The sequence below is a fragment of the Balearica regulorum genome, chromosome 1 (genome assembly GCF_011004875.1).
Source record: "Balearica regulorum gibbericeps isolate bBalReg1 chromosome 1, bBalReg1.pri, whole genome shotgun sequence".
NCBI lineage: Eukaryota > Metazoa > Chordata > Aves > Gruiformes > Gruidae > Balearica > Balearica regulorum.
The window spans coordinates 13934286-13957907 of NC_046184.1; the positions used below are offsets into that span (position 1 = coordinate 13934286).

Genomic DNA, 23622 nt, shown 5'->3' on the forward strand with positions numbered 1-23622 from the left:
TAAACTCTATAGTTAGATTAAAATCTTGGTCACAGTATCTTGGAAGTCTTCTGTGAAGAGGCTAAGAAAATAATACCTGCAAATAAAACAGCTTTCTGGAAAACCTGCTTATTTAGTTCACCTCTTCTAACAATTTCTTAGGGGAATTGTTACCTGCAAACACAGTCTGCATCCTTCACTAAATTTAACCTCTTAGCTTAGTGTGGCAATGAGGTAGCACTCTTGCAGCAAAGATATAAAATATTTTAGCTCTGCCTCCTAGATTCTCCTGGTTTGTCAGATGGTAAAACTTCTCTCCATTGTTAGTTGGAGCTCTCAGTCTCTCGTCTTCATGGTCTGCAAGCTGCTGTCGTCATGGTTCCAGCATCTGTCCTGAGCAGCAACGTGACTGTACTGATCTTCAGCCTCTGCTGTATCACAGCTCTGACTTGGGGAATTTTGCTGGGGCAGAGCTTGTTGTACATACTATGATTGTTCTCATATTTCTGGTCACCTTAGCAGATAATGGAGGTGAAAGAAAAATTTTCACAAGTGCTTAAATGAAGGTTTCTTTTCCAGATAATCTTCTTTTTCTTTTGAGAGTAATAGGCTCCGTATCTCTCTCTTAGTCCTTCAGCTGTGTGTCTTGCAGCATACACTTCTGACTCCTGTTCGATTTTTCTTCTTTCTGCCTTTTATCCTTAGAAGAATAAAACCACTTTTTTCTTCTCCTGCCTTTATTTTTTGCCAGTTGTTAATGGTGGTCATGAATATAAATGATTATTAATATAGTCAGAATCCCCACAGTAAACATTCTTGAACTTCTTCCCAGTTCCTTAAACTGAGGGGTGAGCTCAAGTGGTAGAAAAATGCTGTTGTTCCTCCTGCGTGAAGCACTATGAGCCCATAAATTACTCTCTTGATAAGAGTTATCTATAAGACCTGGTGGCTTTTCTTTGTGGGAGGCAGTGAACAGTAATAAGGTGAGGTGATTCAGACTAGAGGCAAACATGCTTCTTCATGCCAGGGGATAAGTCAGGCCTTCCAGAAGGTTGGGGAAGAATGACACATGCAAACTCTTCCATACCTGTTTTTGTGTTACGGTGCTTGCTAGTTGAAGCAGTGTAGGTCTAAGCAGGACCTATGTATTTGTGCTGGTGAATCTGATTTCTCTACATGTAGTCTCGAACAACTGCCAACCTTCCCACCCCAAAACCCGTGTCAGGGTACCCAAATGTCTCAGTTGAATTGCTAGTAGAATTGGCAACTAGGGTAGCTATGAGGTGGAGTTTGAGAATGGGTTAAAAAAAACAAAAACAAACGTCACTGAAAGACCACACCCTGGTGATTCCTTGCCAAAGGTTACAGTCACTCTGCTGCCTCACAATGTTCTCTCTCAAAGCTAATGGCTGTACATAGGCATACATAATTTTCAGTGTCAATTGTTGATAGTGACTAGTCATATAATTGAAAGTATGTGGCCAAACTTCGCAAAAATGTTCTTCAGTAACAAAGAAGCTGGGTTTTTTTTTTTCCCTACTGCATGTAGTTACTATATAAAGTGATCAAGTACTATGTTAACTAGACCTGACTCTTCTCATTCTATTGCTAATAAAACTCTTTTAATTCTAGATTTGGATATCAAAACATCAGGGACTGGCTGCGTGAAGATTCAGAAAATAGAATGTGATAACTGCAAAATAGAAACGGAGAAGGGGACTAGTGTCTTGCAGTCAATAAAGGTACAAAGAACCCTCCTCCACTCCATCAGTGTTTTAAAAGGGATTGTGTGGTGGAATATAGTATAAAAACTTAAATACCAGTTCTGGAGATGAGAAGTACTCTGATATTTCTAAGCGTTACTATGTTTGTAGCACCTCACCTTTACTTATTGCATACAGTAACAACACAAAATCAATAACACTAAATAATATGGAGTCAGAAGTCCAGGTACCTTTGATGATAGCCAAAGCCAGCAGAAACATTGACAGCAGCAAGTGTGATTATCAGCCCTCCCCCCTGCCCCTCAAAAAAAACCCCAAAAAACCACCAGTCTGGGATTTCCTGTCTAATAGGTTAGTAGTTATGCTTGCTCAGTTGGCACTTTGCAGTATGCTGCTTTTTTTTTTCTTTCCTCCTTTTATAATTCTGTCAGTGCTATTGATAAATTCTTTAGGTTAATTTTCAATCAGAAGTTACACATTACATGTCCAAAATAACTGACTGAATTATATCTTTATATATCATGTTCATGACCTTCTTTTTTCAGTCTTAAGACTTCAGGTTTGGTGAGGTATACTTTGATTATTTCTACAAAAGCTTGTCTGACTTAGGTGCTGTTTGGAATCAAATTTCACTTGAATAATTTGGATTGTACCCCCAGGAATTAGTATAAATTCAAAAGAAGGGCTTTTCAAATGGAGTAAATCCTAAGTTCAAGTATTTCTGACAAATGAAAAATCTTTCAATGTTTTTCTCTACCATGGTAAGAGATGATTTTATAGTGTACATATAGGAAACTGAACTTAAGGGGAAATTTAATATACAGTAGAGCTAGGTTTACTCCATATTTGGTGAACTACAGACAACTTTTATCTTCCACATTCTGTGTAACTGACCATATTACTCTTAAAAAGGTAACTAAAATCTAACAAAAAGTTAATAGTACTATATGTGATACTGCTGTCTAAAACTTTGGTTAAAAACTACTCTTACATAATAGTAACAGCAAATAGCAATACACGAAAAACTACGCAATACAAGAAAACGAGGTAGTTTTGGCCAGCAATAGTGATGGTAATCACAGGGTACTATCGCAATTGTCAAAAATGTTTTCCAATGTCATGGAAGAAGAGGATTTTGAGGAAAGACAACTAATTTCATGGACATCTTTTCTGATATACGATCTGAGACGTGAAAAATGTTGACTTTTAAAACTGAAAAAGTAATTTCTGTTTTCCTTAGGACTTCAAGTAACAATGAAACAATACTCTCTAATGAGCTGAAAAGAAGGCTGCAAAGTCACCAGTTTGGGTCTTATGAGACCAACTCCTCCATGGCCTCATTATGGTTTAGGGGAGCTTGGTGTCGCTTTTTTCGTCTGTCAGCTTTGAGCCTTGCTTGATTCACAGAAAAATCAGGAAAACTATAAGTGTAGAGAAAAAAAAAAAAATCCTTCCCTTGTGCACACGCCTCAATGTGTCTACTACATTGGTGGCCACAGGAAGCTTCTTTGCTCCATTAAACCTTAGATGAGACAAGTGGCCTTGTCACAGAAGGCACATTTAAAGTATCAAGAAAGAACTGCAGATTTCAACTGATACTCTTGATAAAACAAAGCTTTGGTAGATTATAAGGCTTTGGCTTGTTTAAACTGAAATAGTTAACTGAAGTATTCTTTTGTGTTGTGAGTGGTGATTGGTTGTCTTAGGTTACTGTGATGGCTTCAACATACAGTACTAGAGAAGCTATGTTACCACTGTTTTGTTGACTCTGAAGTAGTGAGATGAAGATTTTGAATTAAAATTACTGACCACGTAGGTGTTTGCAAGAGCAAAAAATTGTTCAGTTACGGTATCTCTTAACAGTACCATCAGTCTTTAGTCTAATGTTTTTAAGAGGTATTGTAGTTCTAGCAAGGCAACTATAACTCATTTTTTCTAATATAGATTCAGGAATTATATTCTGTATTAGCAGAGGAGCAGAGTTATTAACCTTTTGGGTTTTTTCAAAGCTACTGAAAATCTCATATGCTAGATTCTGTGGTGCAGCACAAGAGCAGAATCCCCTTTATGGAATGTGCTTTACTGAGCAAACTGAAGTGATGCTGCCCTCCCCTGGATGAATTAGAGCTGTGTAATGCTGTTTCACTGTCACACTGTCCACAAACCTCATTGACTAACAAAGGAGGACACCCTTTCTTTACAGTAGAGAGCAAAAGATTGTTGATCAATGACTTTAAATAGATAAAAGATCTGGTCATGTGAGCATTATTCAGTGAGCAGCTTCACAACTGCTAATTCTCTTAACTTGCCACAGACTGCAAGAAGTTGTCATAACTTGCTCATTTTGGTATACTGTGTGGTGTCTTTACAGAAGACCTAGAAATTTGATATCTACTTAATCATGCATGCTAGTAACTGAACAGGAAAGATGAGTGTTCTGTATGAGTTCTTTTTTAATGAATTTTGACTGGCACTTTTGGTGTGGTAGGCATTACTGTCGTAGATCCTGAATTAGGATCCTGCCAACTACGCCAGTTTGTTGCGAATGGGAGATGTAGATCGCTTAAAGAATGACTGTCAAAGGTGTTAGCAAAAGTGATTTTAATATGATGTTGTAAAAGTGCAACTTAACAAAGTTTGATGGCAAGGTTTCCTCTAATTACTGCATGGAAAAACATACAAAGGAAAATTGAGTTACGCTTGAGTTAGAATGATTCACAAAGGGACCGAGGACACAAAGGGTAAGGACGAGTCTCCTGTTGAGTCTTGAGGTTCAGAGTGGACCCCCTTGCTCTATAAACTCCTTCTCAGAGAGGAGTCTAAATGTGGCTAGGTCCCAACTTAGTCTCAGACTTGGTAAACAGTTTATGTCTAAAGGATTATATATGCAAGGTTTATGTAATGTTTCATTAGTGTTAATTCAGCATACAATCAAAGTAACCAAGGCAAAATCGAAGTTATGCTACAGGGTTATGCATGATATCGGTCGCTTATCAAAGATCTGCCGTTGGTAAAAGGTCTCTCAGCCTTGAGGAGCAACCTTGAGAGGTGTCCCAGCTCAAGAGATCGCTGCCATGCTGCCTGGCAGGGAGAGCGTGAAGAAGGCTCCCTTAGGCTCTCATGTTTGTAAAGTGGTTGGCTTGTAGTCAAATTTCATGCAATGGAAAAGGTATGTATGAAACTCCCTGTACCCACAACTTTCTTTGTTCCTTGATAAATGAGTCTTGCAAAAGCCACCTGCTAGTCATGTGTTAATCACGTGATTGGTGTTCCAAGCTCACTGTGTCACTCTGCTCCTTTGTGGGTTTTCAGAGAATGGATTGAAACTAGAGGGATTCGCAGCCCAGTTACTGCTCAGGCCTTTACCTCCTCCAGAGCCTGCACCAGACTACCACTATTCTGGTCAAGCGGTCGAGTGCACCTATCACAACTATCCAGCCAGTGAGATTTGTTGAGAGTTGTTTTATTGAGATTTTTTTTTAGTGGTTGTTGTTTTGTAGTGGGCTAAAGCTCAGTTCACCCTATCTCTTCCAAGTCTCTAGGTCAACTGATAGTAGCAGTAATTCCAGAATACAGTTATAACTTCTAGGGCTTCCTCAGAGTATAAATTATTCCTGACTTCTTTATTGAGAAAGCAGTGTTTATTTTTTTTTCCCTGCTTCTTATTGTAGTCCATCAATTTAGCAGTGACAGTGGGACCAGGAGACCCTTTAATTTTGCTTGTGTTCAACAATTACTTCTGACTCCTCGACTGTGCAGTGATAATAAGAATTTCCAGGTGTCCCACGCACAATAAGTGTAAGACCTGATGTGCTTCCTTACCACACACCATGTCTGAGCCTGATTTGTTAAAGTCCTGCACCACTCTGTCCTTCCTTTCTTAGAACTGAACAAATGTTTCTGTTTTTCTTTTAACATCTGTCATGGCCTTGACAACCTTTTACCTCTTCCTTACTCAAACATTTCTTCCTTGCTAGGAGAAGCCCTGTAACAAATTAGTGCTTCTTACTTTCAACTAGTAGAACTAGTTGACTGTTATTACTTGCTTCCTCTCTCAGCAAATCCTGTCTCTTAGGTGTCTCCATTGATACCTTCCTCTGAAAGCCTGTTTGTTTTGTTGTTTTTTTTTTTAAAAAGGTTAGGGATACCCTAATAATTCTGGGGAAAAAGTTGAGGGACCTGTGTCTTATGAAAGCTTTTTCTATCCCAAAAATGATAGAGTAAATAAAAAAAATTAAAAAATTGAGGACATAAGTGTTTAGGTTGTGGTTTTATTTTACTTAACTGGCCATACTGGTAAGTCCTTGCTATACATTAATTTTTCTGATCTTATGAGTTCCCATATTTTCCTCGAGCTATATGCTTTGAGGGTTTGCTTTTTAACCATTATTCTGATAATGTGACTAATATAACTTCCTCAAAGGAACTGTGATATCTGGTTGAAGCACCTAATTTAACTTTATCATCAGATAATTAAGCTGAAGCATCTAACTTAACTTTATCCTCTTTACTGTATATGGAGAGAAGAATCTATTATATTTGTATAGAAGCTTAAATGAACAGCCGAGTTATTTACAACGTTTAAAAGGTCTTGAGACTACAGTAGTGCTTCAATTAGGGGCATTTCATTTTATTGTGGGGAAGCCCTTTAAGCGGAGAAAGCAAGACTTGGGTACGCAAAGAACTACTGATTCTTGATGTTTCATCAGAAATATGTTGGAGCACTATAACTCCATGTTTACCATGTTGGAAACTTGATTTCATATATTATTGGCTTTTTTAAAGTCCTTAATCTTGTTGCCATCTGATTAGACCTAGTTAATGGAATTTATTATGGCTTATCCAGGCAGGTGTTTAATAATCTAAATATCTTGAATATTTCCGATATGCGTAATTGTCCAATTAATGGAAGATGTCCTAAATTAAATACCATCTACAGGAATAATACCATTTTCAACAGAAATTAATATATCTGAAAATGTAGGCACTGGTACAGGGAAACAAAGGGTATGTGTATGTTGAAGGGGAAGCTTATCCAGCATTAAGTATAAAAAATGCTGAATTTTTTATTTAATTCTGTGTTATTCCAACATTCATGCTAGTAAACTTAAGTAAAAGAGCTTTCCTGTTGAGATCCATAGACTTCTTAAAGATTTGTTGAAGTTACAGTTTAAGAATACAGTTAGATTATTTAAATCTGTCTTTTAAATTATTTTTTTTCTTTTTCCCTTCTCCCTTCTTGCAATAGGTTGGTTTTTACTCTCAAGACCTGTTTTGGGGGTTTTTTTTGTCTTTCTGAGATTGGTTTTGTAATTTGTGGTAGGTCTTTTATTTGATATAATTTAGCTACATGTCCCTTTTTGTGTATATTTCTGTATTAATTTTTTCTTTTTCTCATCAATTGTATGCAGCAACTGAAAGGTATAAGGGCTGTAGCATTTCTTACTTGAAATCTGGTTTATTTGTGTTAGAATCTCAAGTTTTTACATAGATGTATGCAAAATACCTAATTTGAATGAGAATCTGGTTCTACTCACAGGCCTAAGGTTTATACTGGGATGCATCCATAGAAGTTCATGGCTATACTTACTACTCCAAGTGTAAGTAGCTCTGTGGTATGTTTGTGTATATATACGATTTTCCTACAGAGTTCTGTGACACTGTAGGTTCCAGGTCACTGGAAGGCTCCAGTTTGTGAGTTAGTTTCTCACTGCCAGCTCCTGTTTCTCATCTGCTGCAGCACTGAGTACATGTATACCTCGGTTTCTGGATGGACTATAAATGAAATACAAAGTTTCCTCCTTCTTCCCCTGCTGCTTATTTTAATATATACTGAGTGAATGTTTTTCTAGTTAAAAAAACCCAAACAACAAAAAACTATAAAACCAAACCAAACCCAAAAAACTCAGCTGTCTTGAGAATAGAGTTCCTCAGTATCATTTTTTCCCTTGTGTTTCTGGCTACAAAGAAAGGTAACTTGTTTTGAGTTTGACTCTACTGGAAATAAACAGCACATTTGGCAATCATGTGAAGAAACCTTCACAGTAAAATGGAAGTTTGTGATCCAGGGTGGCTATTGTGGTACAGCTTGAAAAACAAGATAACCTGTTTTCTAATTATGATTATCCTAACCATATGATTTTTAAACTTTTTTTTCAGAGCCACAAAATTGATATACGAACAAACGGTGGCAAAGTAATTGGTCTTGGAACACTTTATGGAAATACAGATATTCATGCAACAGAGAAGGGTGTAAGTAAGAAGTAAAACTTTTCCTCCAATGGCTTGTTCAGCTTGTCTGCTGCAAAATGACTTAAGTTTTGAAGTATAAGTGCTGAGGAATATTTAATGAGCCTCATTGGTTGATTGTCATTTCACTGTTAACTTACACTTGTCTGTTTAATTACACTGTCTTACCTTATGCTTGGTTTGGGTTAGTAAACAGGCTCCACAGAAAGAGCAGTAGTAAGCATGTGATCATTCCATTGGCACAGAGCTGATACAACTCATCATCTCTAATTACATAGACCCTTGCAGCAGTCTTAAACTTTTTACTTGGCTGATATCTAGGCACCTGGATTCTGCAATAGTGGCTTGATATTTGTACATGCTGTATGATTCCAGCTTTATGTGGTTGTAAGAACTGAAGAGTAGAAGGTTTTGAATATTTCTTTGCAGCTGAGAAAATATGATCACATGTGATCTTGTTAAAAGATGCAGTGAGAAGAATCATGAACAGGACAAGTTTCATAGAGAAGTAGCTTGCTTTTTTCAGCAGATGGCAGTATGAGACAAACCTCATACTGCTCAAATCTGGTTTTGTTTCTTGCCATTAGTCAATCCTTCATTGTTCAAGGTAATATAGAGCTAGGCTCCCTGACATAATACTACAGTTTTCACACCCATTCTGGTTCTTAGACTTAACTTGAATGCTTAGTCATCACAAATGTCATAGAATCACAGAATGGTTTGGGTGGGAAGGGACCTCAAACATCATCTAGTGCCAAGCCCCCTGCCATGGGCAGGGACACCCTGCACTAGACCAGGTTGCTTGAAGCCCCATCCAACCTGGCCTTGAACACTTCCAGGGATCGGGCATTCACAGCTTCTCTGGGCAACCTGTTCCAGCACCTCACCACTCTCACAGGGAAGAATTTCTTCCTAATACCTAATCTAAATCAACCCTCTTTCAGCTTAAACCCATTACCCCTTGTCCTGTCACTCCATGCCCTCGTAAACAGTCCCTCTCCAGCTTTCCTGTAGGCCCCTTCAGGTACTGGAAGGCTGCTCTAAAGTCTCCCTGGAGCCTTCTTTTCTCCAAACTGAACAATCCCAACTCTCTCAGCTTGTCCTCATAGGAGAGGTGCTCCAGCCCTTTGATCATCTTCGTGGCTTCCTCTGGACTTGCTCCAACAGCTCCATGTCTTTCTGGTACTGGGGCCCCCAGAGCTGGATGCAGTACTCCAGGTGGGGTCTCACCAGAGTAGAGTAGAGGGGCAGGATCACCTCCCTCGACCTGCTGGTCATGCCTCTTTTGATGCAGCCTAGAATATGGTTGGCATGTCCATGCAACTGGTTGCATTAGGATTCATTAGATCTGAGGTTTTGCTATATGAAGATAGGGAACTAAGCCAAGTCTGGAAGGAGCTTGAATGCATGCAGTATTCTGTCATGATCATTAGGTACCCTTAAAACCAGCAGTGTTGGAAAGACTCAGGAGGAGTGCATGTAACTCTCCCTAGCCAACATTAGAATTAAGACCAAGTTGTTCTAGGAGTCCAAAATTGCCTCTGTGAAGTGCCATTTGGCACCGTTGTGCACCTTGCAGATTATGTTCAGAGATCATATGGTTGCTTACATAGAACCAGCTACGAGCTGTTAACATCCTGCTGTAAACTAAGCAACTTGCCATTGGATTTTGCAAAAATGGTTAACATTAAATTACCTGCATTTCTTTGTAATAGGTGCTAGCCTGCCTCTTATATACAAGAGAGTCCTGAGGCTGCTGTAGCTGTACTATTGGTATTTCTTCATGAACATTATTTCATTCCAGCAAGACCTCCCAGCATAAAGCTGTGGGGAAGGTCTGACTGTGACATGCTGTGTTGATGCCACAGTTGGACTGATTGGTACTAATTGATTGGCAGTTCTCTTGAATTATTACTAGTTAGTGGAGTTAGGATCCATCCTAAGCCGCTAGCAGCCACAGGGAATGGAAGAGGGCAGAGGTACTCTACAGCTTTCTTGATGTGTCGTCCACCTTCCTGCAGAGGGCTTCTGTTGAAAGGATCTGAAAACTGGAATCCTTGCTTTCTACGAGTGAGTAGGATTAAGTGCAATCTAGGAAGTGCTTTAACCACTGTGGATTCATGCTGTTTACAAACATACTAGCACAGTGGTGGTCTTTAAATTACAGTTGTGCTGCTTAGTCATTTGTCCCAAACTAGTTTGTTAGACTAGTGTGGTCCATGGAGTTCATTTTAAATAACATCTTGCTAGTGTTGATAAAAACAAGTGGATGGTAGAAAAATAATTAGATCTATATCTATGTCAAAATTTAGTTCATGAAAATGAGAAATGTAGTTGTTTTGCTTTGAGTCTCAACTCAGAGTTGCGGTCAATGACTCCATGTCCAAGTGGAACCAGTGATGAGTGGCGTTCCTCAGGGGTCAGTACCAGGACTGGCACTGTTTAACATCTTTGTTGGTGACATGGAAAGTGGGATTGAGTGCACCCTCAGCAAGTCTGCTGATAACACCAAGCTGTGTGGTGGCTCTGCATGCTGGAGGGAAGGGATGCCATCCAGAGGGACCTTGACAGGCTTGAGAGGTGGGCCTGTGCGAACCGCATGAGGTTCAGCAAGGCCAAGTGCAAGGTCCTGCACATGGGTTGGGGCAATCCCAAGCACAACTACAGGCTGGGTGGAGAGTGGATTGAGAGCAGCCCTGAGGAGAAGGGCTTGGGCATGTTGGTAGATGAAAAGCTTGACATGAGCCGGCAGTGTGTGCTTGCAGCCTAGAAAACCAACTGTGTCCTGCCATCAAAAGAAGCATGATCAGCAGGTCAAGGGAGGGGATTCTGCCCCTCTACTCCGCTCTCATGAAACTCCATCTGGAGTACTGCGTCCAGCTTTGATGTCCCCAAAAGTTGTAAAGCTTTAGTAACTTGAGTGGTGAGTCATTTTAACAGAATTTTACAACTATAGAACAATATTTTTGCTTATGTTATTAACTTCTTATTAACAAACTTTGCTGTGTAGTTAGAAAGGATAGTGTGAGATCTCTTTTCTCAGTTGGCTGCTGTACTGGTTTTGGCTGGGATAGAGTTAATTTTTTTTCCTAGTAGCAGATATAACACTGTGTTTTGGGTTTAGCATGAGAATAGTGTTGATAACACACTGAGGTTTGTAGTTGTTGCTAGGCAATGTTTGTCGGAAGTTAGGGACTTTTCAGCTGTTATTTTCGTCTTAATGCCCTGCCAGTGAGGAGCCTGGTGGTGCACAAGAAGCTGGGAGGGGACATAGCCAGGACAGCTGACCCCAACTGGCCAAAGGGGCCATACCATATGAAGTCATGCTCAGTATATAATTTGGGGGAAGCTGGATGGGGGTTTAGACCATGACTCAGGAACTAGCTGGGCATTGGTGGTCTGCAGGTGGTGAGCAGATTTTCTGTGCATCACTTGTTTTACATATTCATCATTATTATCATTATTACCATCTTCCTTTTCTGTCATATTAAATTGTCTTTATCTCAACCCATGAGTTTTACTTTCTTTTTTCCTGATTCTTTCCCCCGTCCCACTGGGAGATGGGAGTGAGTGAATGGCTGTGTGGTTGTGTTAGCTGCCTGCTGGGTTAAACCGTGGCAGCCACTTCTGTTAATAATCGGCCAGCCTTACATCTCCTGTGTGTTTGTATGAGATGTTTCTTCCATCAGTTGTAGTCATCATTATGTAATTATGGCTCTGTCAGCGTTTCCAGCCCCCTCCTGGAGATGGGGAGGGAAAGGATGTGGTAAAAGACACTAAGCACTTGAGAAACAGAGAATATGTTTAAGGGGAAAAATAGAGAAGACACTCATAAAATTTTTGGGCAAGAATAGCACAAAAAGGAAGGCCAAGACGAAGAATATGTAGGGAAGGAGTTGTTTATGTCGTATTTTAACGTAGCAAGATATTAGTTTCAGGTGAAAATGTGGGTGCAGAAACATTTTCAGTCTGATTTATGAAGATAGACACTTTTTCTTTAAACTGATAGAACCTGAGCATGTGGTCAGTCTCAGTCACTGCAACTCCCAAGACTCCGCTCTTAAGGGAAGGGATTTTTCCAGAAAACCTAGTGGTTCAATGGACAAAAATAAATTGGTTTGACTGGGGAATCATTAGCTAATCTGTGCCACAGGGACTTTTCTGTAGCACTTATTTTGCAGAGCCAAACATCTATGTTCTGCCAAAAATTCATAAAAGTTAAAGAATTTGGGCTGAAAACATATTTAGTCTTAGTAAGAAGCAATCCTATTTTTTTCCATGCTTTCCCTATCTAGAATACTTTTTTTTAGTCTTATACTTGAGCAGTCTGACTTTCTCCTTCTCCCCCAAGGTTTGGATTATTCTGAAACAAATGTTCAGTGTATTGATAGTTTGGGGGTTTTGGTGTTTCATTTTTTCTTCATAGTAACTAGCTAACTCAGTACTTACTTTTATCATGTGCTGAGACAACTCTTTTTATTTCTGTGCATTTTTAAGAAAGATGGTTGAGGCTGGTATCTAAGAAGAGGTGGTATGTGACCTTGTTTATAATAAGGTACTTCATAATATTTTAATAAAATTAATATCTAAATACTGTAAAAACTTGCATACCATGGTAACAGATGTAGCTTTTTGGGCTTTCCTCTTCCAGTTCAGGAATGCCACATGGCACCAGTTTGCACCCAACTACGAGATTTATTTTTTTTAATTTTATTTTCTCCCCTTAAATTGTGCCTCTATTTTCATTATGCTGACAGCAATGCTGACCCTGCTAAAATTGGAAAGGTACTTTGCAAATCATTTAACTCTCTTCAGAACATGATTAGATCGTAGAGCCTAAAATGACCATGGCTTTTCTTGTTGCTTTGGCCATGTACAACAGCAGGTTTACACTTTGCCATCCTGGGTGTGGGAGTAGTGGAGTATTGTGTGGGAAGCATTCCTAGGACAGATGCAATGTAAACTTTGTTAAGGTCTCTACTTGTTACAGTTTTGTTTGAAGCATCAAAAGATTGAAAAGCTGAATTACTGTCACTTGAGTAGTGACAAATTATGCCTTAATATCATTAGGTTTGTTTACTGTTGATGCTTAGATTCTGTAGCATAGTTTTAAGCAGCATCACCTACAGAGATTGTAGACATTGACTGTCATGTATCTCTAATTCTCGCATAGCACTTTGATCACCAGATTTTCCGAAGGGTTAATGTAGCTTGTTACGTTCTTGGAGACTTACGTATTGTAGCATTGCATCACGTCAGAAGTCTCCAGAGACAAGACTCCATTATGTAATCTTATGACCTAAGGTGTAAAGAAGCTCAGTATGTATGGATTGGTAACATCACAGTGTAATTTGGCAGTTATATAGTCCATACTAAACCAGCCTCTTTACCTCACCTCTTGGGACACAATACAGCATGGAGTTTGGGTAACGCTAATTGCTGTTTGTCAGAATACCTCTTACTTTATCCATAGCATATTCTTTATAAAACATAACATTGGAAGAGTCAGCAGACAATTTTTTGTATTAACTTTTTTTCCACAAGATGAAAATGCTAAAATGACAAAGTGGATTTAAAGATAAATTGACATGTAAGGCACAGTTTGATCTAGAAAACCATATATCATTCCATGTAATGAATAAGGATTTTGTGCAATTCACTTAAAGTCTGCATAAGCACAATAAAACCAAATTGAATGGGGTTTCAGGATGAACTATTGCAGGATTCCATCATAAATCAAGTTTAACTGAGGAAGAATAGAATTAAATTCATATGGTAGTTGCACAAGAATGTGATTTGTTCTATTTTGTTCAAAGAGGTGTAGGTTATGTCACATGACTTGTTACTTGTACATAGATAATCTCAACTATCACATGTATGATGGATGTAATAATTCATAGGAATGTTGTAAAGAATCATTAAGTTATTGGTCAGAGCTCTTGGATGAAAAGGTTTTTTGTTTCGTCTTGTGTAGCTTTTAACTAAGAATTTGATTCTGTTTGTTCTGCACCAACAACTGCTTTCCATTTGTTTTGCCTCTTAATAGTGTTGCTTCCCTCTGCCTTTTCAAACTGTGATGACAAGGTTTCCATTACGTTTATTCAAGTTTATTTCTCTTAGAGTGTGAATATAGAGAAGCTGCAGGGGACATCCATCAACATATCTACTGAAGATGGGCTGCTGAAAACTAAATATCTCTATGCAGAATCATCATCTCTGTCTTCAATAGCAGGTGATATTCTGCTGGGAAGTATTCACGGTAAGAAGGAAATACTGTCACAAATTTAGCTGCTTTGAAGGTATTCGTAATGTTCACAGTAATAAATGGACTAATGCTATAGATCATCACTATATCAACTGTGCGCAGTATGTGAACAAAGCAGCTCTGTATTTGTTAGAGGCTGAATTGATGAGAATTAACTTACCATATAGCATACTGTATTTATTTTTAAAAACAATTTTATAAGCACACTTGTGAAATAATAAAAAGCATATATTATAAGAAAGAAACATATCATGCATACTAAGGATGTCAAAATATTTTAAAATTCAGCAATGAAAATTACACTAAAAATAGTAAAGAGGCTTCTCTTCCCCTCTCTCCACCCTTTATTTTCTTCATAGGAGAAGTAACTCTTACAGCATCTACTAAGAACTATGGTAGAAATCAGTTGTATTTCAGTGTTTTTAGTGGAAATGGTCTGTGTGCTAGCACCTTACAGTAATAGAGTGGTGACAGTTTGTTGCTTGACTGGGGAAAATGAGTCTCTAATCCATCCACTCTTTACTGTCCTTTGCCTAGGACTAAAACTAACTGACTTCAGTGTCTTTTATATAAACAGCAGGCAGGGTTGGAATCTGGTGTGGTTTTCTAATTTAACAAGCTTCGTACTGAATGTTGACTGAGCTGTAATGCATTTGTGGTGATTTAACATTAAGTAAAATGAACTGGAGGATGTAAAAAGAGTCAAAATTACTCAGGTCAGTCAGTGTTTCAGATTTCCAGCTATATGCCGTATAAAAAATTTGCTTCAATTTCTTAGCAATTTTGTGTTGTCACCTTGCTTCAGAAGCGACTCTTGTTTCTTCCTTAAGGGAGTAACTCCTTTGTCCATTTATAGTAAACTTAAGACTGGTTTCTAAACCTGTTAGGTAAAGCACTTCAGCATGCATAGGCAGAAATAAGTTTTTTGGTCTTGGTTTTTTTCCTTCTTGTTATTGTATTTTTTTAACTTAGACTGTATTGTTACTGGTATTTGTCTGAAAAGCTGTTTTGTTTTGGTTTCTTTCTGACTTCATGCTGATATAATGACACTGTGGAATAGTCAGTTTGTGAGCACGTTCATGCCTCTGTCCATATCCAGAAGTTTATTTTTGTGCCAAGAGAACAAAAATGAAATGATAACACATAGAATCGTTTAGTTTGGAAACAACCTCCAAGATCGAGTCCAACAGTCAACCTAGCACTGCCCAGTCCACCACTAAACCATGTCCCTAAGTGCCACATCTGTATGTCTTTTAATACCTCCAGGGATGGTGACTCAGCCACTTCCCTGGGCAGCCTGTTCCAATGACTGACAACCCTTTCAGTGAAGAAATCTTTCCTGATACCCAATCTAAACCTCCCCTGGCACAACTTGAGGCCATTTCCTCTTGGTCATTTCTCCCAAGTAGCAAGCAATAGGATAACATCCACCTGGCTACAGCCTCCTTTCAGGTGGTTGTAGAGAGTGATCAGGTCTCCCCTCAGCCTCCTTGTCTCCAGGCTAAACAACCCCAGTTCCCTCAGCTGCTCCTTGTAAGACTTGTGCTCCAGACCCTTCACCGGCTTTGTTGTCCTTCTTGGGACATGCTCCAGCACCTCAATGTCTGTCTTGAAGTGAGGGGCCCAAAACTGAACACAGCACTCGAGGTGTGGCCTCACCAGAGCTGAGTAAATGGGTACAATTGCTTCCCTAGTCCTGCTGGCCACACTCTGATACAACCCAGGATGTTGTTGGCCTTCATGGCTACCTGTGCATGCTGCTGGCTGTCAGCCAACACCCCCAGGCCCTTTTTGGCTGGGCAGCTTTCCAGCCACTCTTCCCCAAGCCTGTAGCGTTGCTTGAGGTTGTTGTGACCAAAGTGCAGGATCTGGCACTTGGCATTGTTCAGCCTCATACAATCCAGCCTGTTCAGATCCCTCTGTAGAGCCTTCCTGCCCTCAAGCAGATAACACTCCTGCCCAACTTGGTGTCGTCTGCAAACTTACTGAGGGTGCACTTGATCCCCTTGTCCAGATCATTGATAAAGATATTAAACACAAGTGGCCCCAGTACTGAGCCCTGAGGAACACCACTTGTGACTGGCTGCCAACTGGATTTAACTCCGTTCACCACAACTCTTTGGGCCCGGCCATCCAGGCAGGTTTTTACCGAGCGAAGAATATGCCCGGCCAAGCCGTGAGCAGGCGGTTTTTTCTGGGGGAATGCTGTGGGAAACAGTGTCAAAGGCTTTACTAAAGTCCAGGTAGATAACATTCATAGCCTTTCCCTGGCGCACTGAGCGGGTCACCTTGTCATAGAAGGACATCAGGTTAGTCAAGCAGGACTTGCCTTTCATGAACCCATTCTGACTGGGCCTGATCACCTGGTTGTCCTGTATGTGCCATGTGATGGCACGCAAGGTGATTTGCTCCATAACCTTCCCTGGCACCGAGGTCAGACTGACAGGCCTGTGGTTCCCTGGATCTTCCTTCCAGCCCTTCTTGTAGATGGGTGTCATATTGGCTAACCTCCAGTCAACTGGGACCTCCCCAGTTAGCCAGGACTGCTGATAAATGATGGAAAGTGGCTTGGTGAGCATTTCTACCAGCTCCCTCAGTACCCTTGGGTGGATCCCATCCAGCCCCGTAGACTTGAGTGTGTCTAAGTGGTGTAGTAGGCCGCTAACCGTTTCCCCTTGGGTTATGGGGGCTTCATTCTGCTCCATATCCCTGCCTTCCAGTTCAGAGGCTGGGTACCTGGAGAGCACCTGGTCTTACCATTAAAGACTACAGTAAAGAAGGCATTAAGTACCTCAGCCTTTTCTTCATCCTTTGTCACTATGTTTCCCTGCCCCCGCCCCATCCAATAAAGGATGAAGGTTCTCCTTAGCCCTCCTTTTGTTGCTAATGTATTAATAGAAACTTTTTTTAATTGTCTTTTGCAGTAGTAGCCACATTAAGTTCTAGTTGGACTTTGGCCCTTACAATTTTCTCCCTGTATAACCTTACGACATCCTTGTAGTGTTCCTGAGTTGCCTACCCCTTCTTCCAAAGGTCATAAACTCTTTTTTTCTCCTGAGTTCCAGCAAAAATTCTCTGTTCAGCCAGGTTGGTCGTCTTCCCTGCTGGCTCATCTTTTGGCTAGCTGCTGTAGTAAGTGACTTACTTGCTCAGTAATGCCTCGTTGTCATTTAGCTGAACAACAGTGTGAAAACAAATAGAATTGTGTCCAAATTATACAGATATTTCTTATATTACTTCAGGGTTGTTTTCATGAGCTCTCTACTAAATGGGTCTGGAACACCTAATGTTATTTTAGTTGTTTCTTTTAAAAACAATTGCACATTAACATTTGCTTGGTACTTCTATTTTTTCAGAAAAATATTTTCTGTAAAACATTATGGTCCTCAATCATGTTTTAATAGTAAGAGCAAATACTTTTAAAGTATTTAAAATTATTATATTGCATATATATGCACATATATATTAGCAGAAAAGATAAACTATTATCATTTTATGTTAGAAAAAAAAAGATCGCTTCTAGTCTTTGCTCATGAGGTAGCTCAATTTTAGCAGCAGTTTTGTTTGTAAACACTTGGTCAGATTGCTTCTTGGGCAATGAAGCCCACTATTTCCCTATAGCCCACTATTTCCCTACTATGCTGATAGTATGCTGATGTTATAGTTGGTGTAAAATCAGCACATCTGTGCACACAACTGAGCTAGACTTCATTGCTTTTGTACTGAGAACTTTGAAGTCAGGGCAACACAAAATTTACGAACCTGCCTGAGACCTATTGTGTAGTTGAAACTCAGGCTGTACAGTTCCAACACTGTCAGCTTGAGTGTAAACTTGGCTCAGGAAGGGCCTGAATGGAATTAAAATTAGGACCTGAAAGACTAAAACTGACTGTGTAGAAACACTGCAGTGATTCTGTATTACAGTCCTTAAGTAATCCCATAACAGCAGTATTCAGTATTCTTCTGTCCAGTGCCTCAGATTATGGAGGCATGAGCATATAATCAGAAGTTAAATTTTCTTTGCTGTCACAAGAAAAACCCAGACAAAAAAAAACCCCAAAACCAACCCACCAGCATGATACAAACAAACTACAGACCAAAGATTATCTGAGCCTTTTATTTTTGAAGTGAGTGAGTGGGTATTGTGTGTACCATGTATTTGACATTGTTGGAACTGGTATTTTTGTTTTAGAACAAAAATTACTGTTATGATTTTTTTATAGAATGCCTGTATCACTGTTAGAAGGATGAATACAAATGGTAGTTTGAACATTTTACTTTTAATTTAAATTGAATTTAGTTCACTTTTTAATGTCTGCTAGATTTCACTCCTTATAGTGCATAATTTTTGTGTTTGTACTGTACTAGTAATTTAAAAACTTAATAGAATTTAAGATTTTACTAAAAGGTATCCTAAGCATTTTCATATTAAAATTACTATTTCTGAAAAGTTGTAAATTTTATGCTACGAGGAGTTTGAGTAATGCTATCTCCAAATAACAAAATAGCTTGCACTTTGCAGGCACCTCTTAATGTAAAATCTAAGTAATTCATATATCCAATAAGAAAGCTAGATTGAAATGTCCAGAAATGGGCTGTTCCCAGCATATATCTCAGATCTGAAATTGCTAAAATATTTAAGATGCCATTAGAATGGGGGATTAAGATATCTATGGAAGTATCAGTGAGTATACATGTTTTTTTCTGTAGTCCAACCTACAACTGAAGGGAAGGGGGTAAACATTCCCTATTGAATTTAATTAGTCTTGCCAAGGAAAAAAAGTAAAGGTGAGAGAATATGCATGTAGGCATTCTTAATTGCTCTTTTGCATGCTTCATACTTTTATGCAAATGAATAATGCCCTATTTTGAAGAAATTGGTTTTGAGTCATTTTAATCAGTTTCTGTAACAGGTGTTACAGATGTCAGGTGCCATTGAGCTTTCTAGTTACTACTTAAAAAAGCAAAAGGCCAAAAGCTCTGAGACTGAGAAATGGGCTACTTTATCCAAGGGGTGATAATGCTAGAGTGAAATTTCTCCGTAGAAGGGCACACAGGAGTAAAAGGAAATCCCTCTTTGCAACTGTGCCAAAGTCTTGGATTGAGTTGGATTAATTATTAATTTAGTTCATTCACAAAATAGTTTAGGTTGGAGAGGCATTTGACATCTAGTCCAAATCAATGCTTAAAGTGGGCTTAGTTAGAGCAGCCTTTACTGACTCAAACTGAAGTTGGTGTCCCTCAAGATGCCCAGGTCCTTACCTGCAAAGCTTCTTTGCAAACAGTCAGCACTCAACTTCTATTGCTTTGCAGGGTTGATTTGTCTCACATGCAGAACTTTTGACCTTTTTTGCTTTTGACCTTTTCTTCAGTCATAGTCTAGTAACTATTTCATTATGTGAGAGAATCACACTGGAAAACACAGTTATTGAAGTTTCTTTATATATTTACACACTGATTAATATGTAAGAAAAGGTGAACATGTAGCTGCCTTATCCTGTCAGTGACATGAATAAGACAAAGTAGAAAATCTGCAGTGTTTCAAAGGTAGTTCAGAATAATGGTTGAGCTTGGCACTGTATAATCTCTTCTGAAAAGAATCTGATATACCAAAGTATGTTCCATACATTCCAGCTATGTTTCAGGATTTTACTATCTATAAAGTGGGATTGTAGAAATTAATTTTATTTTAGTTCCTTTTTAGGTGTGTCTCTACTTTAATCTGATGTAAATTTAAAATGCAAAGTCAAAATGGTAAAAGCTGCATGGTGGTTTATTTGCTTTTTTTGTTCATTGGAATAACCCTGCCACCTTGAGAGCCTTCAAAACAAATTGAAGCAATGGAAATAATACAATGTAAAGTGACGCCTTCTTTTATATCCCAAAAGCCATCCTTTGCACATTGTCCTATGCTGATCCTGACTTGCAATAGTGTAGTTCTCAGTTTTATAGTGTTTATGGAGAAGCAAAGCTTGTACATGATAGAAAAGATAACTGTTTCTTCAGAAGCAATAAAAGAAACACTAAGCCACTGTCATCAATATTCTGTTAAAACTATTAGGTTTTGGACTTCATAGTATTGCACCACAATACTGAAGTAAGTTGGATGTAATAAGCAAACTAGTAATCACCTTTAGTCAGGTCTTTCTCTCTTTGCCCTTGACATATCAAAAAAACACTTGGCTAGCTTAAAAATTGTAAGTTAAGTGTTGGCCTTCGTGGAACAATTATACGACCAAAAGTACACTTCTGTGTACTGTCTGTAGGCAGCGCAGGTTACAACACAGCAGGAATTTCCTATCTGCTTTGAAAGCAACTTTTGTTCTAGCTAAATGTTTGAAGCGAGCCTGTTGCACTAATATGTTTACATTACGCAACATTAGTCATATCTGCCATATTAGTTCATAGCTAATAAGAGTTTGATTTCTAAATGTTTAATATTTTTCAAGGACCTGCTTATCAAAAGAGAAACCAAAAAAACCGAGAAAAAGAAAGAACAGATCAGCAAATCTGCAAGTCCCAGGGGTTATATTCAGAGTGTAATCTAGCTTCAGCTCCATGGGAGTTGCTAACTGACAAAGCCTAGGCTTTTTTTGTAGGTTGTACAAAAATAAGTACTAGTCATGATAAAATGGGGAAAAGAGTGGGATAATTATAGTGTGCCTTTTAAAAACAGCAAAGCCAAACGTCTTTCAAGTTCATTTTAATATGGTTTTGTTTTGACTCTGATTTTGAGAACCCCTAAGTATTTTGTACAGTATGTGCTTGAAATTATGAATTTAAGACTATTGATGATAGACTGCTTTTCTAGCTTTCAGCCCCCAGACCACTAAGAAAAATGCTACAGGTCATATAGAGTGGAATGTGATCTACCCTAATGGTTGTTTACTACTGTGTAATTACAGAAGATAGGAGCAAAGCTTGATCCATTTGCAATTTTTAAAGGCCTCTTCTGAAAGATCTGAAGATTGTTGTGAATACTCCACTAAACTGGACTCAATTACTGTGATCAGCCTTATTTTTCAATCTGTTTATGCTCCTGGGAGGATGAGAGAGTGGCAGGAATGACATGTGGTTTAGTTTATTAATTTAAAGTGGGTTTTTGTGACGTAGTTATTAATGTGTAACATACATGGAACTATGGAATTTTCTGCCAACTTTGTTAGACTGTTAGTAGTACAGATGGCTTTTCTCTTATGAGGTCATCTGTTGTCCTTCCAGATTCTTTTGATGTCATAGATAAAGGGGAAGAAAATGTATTTTGAGATTTTAAGGCTAAAACACCAGTGCCTATTCAAAGTAATGCAAGTTTGGTAGGAGACAATTCTACGTTTTTTGCCTTATACACTCTTTTGTTTGATGTTCTCCGGTCTGTCTAACATGCTCAGATCTCACCGAAGTCGATGAAAAGCATTGACGGGGGTTGTCATGCACTTAAAAATAAGTTGGAGGGAGTATGTAATGTTCAGTGAGTCCACGAAGTAGCCTTTGAGAACAAAGCAAAAAATTCCTTTGGGGGCAGGAGGTAGCATGTGTGTATGTGTATAAAAGAGGAAAATAGAAACTGTTTATCTTACTCATCCTATTAAACTACTTAGATTATCTATAGTGCTGTTGCAGGCATCAGAGCAATTAAAAAAAAAATTGGTCCAAAATAAAATAAGAAAATATTATGCTTTAGCCTTGCAATGTTTTTCTCTCCCTCACATCCAGTCTGTGTCTTCAAGCTTTACTCAGAGTGTTTTTCTTGTTTGGAATCACTTCATTGTTACCCACACGTGTTGAGATTTTTGTTTGTAAAGCAATAACATTCAAGCAATATAACTGGTTTATGCTATTTTGCTTTTATGTGTGATTTAATATACTACTACAACTATAATGCCCTTGTATAGGATCACATTACTTTAGCCTTTGGTATGATTTCAGAAACCAGTTAAATAATATGCTTTTAACATTTTTTCCCCTTTTATTTTCCTAATAGGTAACACCAGCCTTCAGACCAAAACAGGAAGTATCACAGTAGGTAGGTTCTACCTTCTTCTGAAAGATCTCTTTTTTCTCACTCTTCCCTTCTCCTTTCTAAAATATTCCCAGGGAAAGTAAAAAGGAGGTGATTCCTTACAGATGCTTCTGCCCTCTTTTCAGGAGTAGCACTGATAGTTGTGTAGGTGAAGGAGACCCTTTCCAAACTTGACTGTCAGCGTTTTGCAGTTAGGCAAGGCACACTGTCTAGCTTTTGATACCACAATACCCGCTGGGCTTTGCACAAGTTAGACTGAGCCTAGGTGTTGTTTTTTAGATGAAGATGGGATAAAAGGACACAAGAAAACACTAAGCATATATCAAATGCAATTATTTTGCATTTAACCTTGTTCTCTATCTTACATTTGTTAATTAGTGATTAGCTATGCTTAATTTTTATATCACAAAGCATTAATCATTGATGTATTACATATTTGAAGAGGGAAGGCTTGTGATAATTTAAACATTTCCAAACTATATGCTAATCATTGTTTTCCCTTCAGAAATAAAAAGTCTGATAAATTTTCTTTCATGAACTGAAGCTTTTATACAACAGGATAATTAGGACATATCAATTATGGTATACATTATATCAATTGCATTTTACAGTACATCAACATAAAAGAAGGAAACTCAAATTCTGATTATTTCTTTGGCAGAAAATTCAACTAACAGAATCATAGACAAAGTGTCTCTTGAACATACACAGAAGGATTTCCCCTTCTGTAAATAACATGGTTACAGGCCCAAATCTCAAAAACTCCTGCTAATGGTAGTAACCATAGTCACTCATTAAGTATTGTTCAGGGACGATCTGTACTGTTATAACTCTTCTAATGTTTCTAAGCGATCTATATTAACATTCCTGGAAAATAAATGTAATACACATTAGTCATTAAACCACAGAATTAAATTAAGCTTGCTAGTCTGTTTTTCCTTCTGTTAAATAAACTCATGGAGTATGGAGAGTGTTTAAATAAAGGTTTCTTAACACAGGAGGTAGCTTTTTCCATCAACAGATGATGATTATTTTCCTTAATTAACCAGGTTCAGCTTAAACATTGACACTTCTTACAGTTGAATGAACTTAAGTTTTCAGATTTCAATTCTGAAACCACCAGTTAGACTTAACCTTCTCCTAAAGAGCATTAAACATCCTTTAGATTTTTATGGATTTTTCCAAAGGCAAAAGACTTTTAAGATCCAGTGGTTCAGCTCTAAAAACTTGAGAAAGAAAAGGCAAAGTTTTAAGTGAAAGGTTTTTGTGTATGAGAAACTTATGCCACGGGATAGATTGTTGGATTGCTAGAGACCTGATAGGGATTTGTGGATAGAAATAGGAAGAACAACTCAGGTTTTCCAACTTCCTTGGCTGGGTTTTCA

General features: G+C 38.5%; 1 protein-coding gene across 2 annotated transcripts in view; it reads left to right on the forward strand.

The window, feature by feature from the left end:
* FAM185A (family with sequence similarity 185 member A) overlaps positions 1 to 23622 on the forward strand; it is a 50251-nt gene that overhangs the window by 6506 nt on the left and 20123 nt on the right. Inside the window, exons 2-5 of one of the 2 annotated variants that reach the window (XM_075736442.1) lie at positions 1612 to 1721; positions 7863 to 7955; positions 14073 to 14211; positions 22199 to 22240. In XM_075736442.1, coding sequence (XP_075592557.1) covers positions 1612 to 1721; positions 7863 to 7955; positions 14073 to 14211; positions 22199 to 22240 — 384 coding nt within the window. The remainder of the gene's footprint in view (positions 1 to 1611; positions 1722 to 7862; positions 7956 to 14072; positions 14212 to 22198; positions 22241 to 23622) is intronic. The other variant, XM_075736524.1, reaches the window with a different exon arrangement.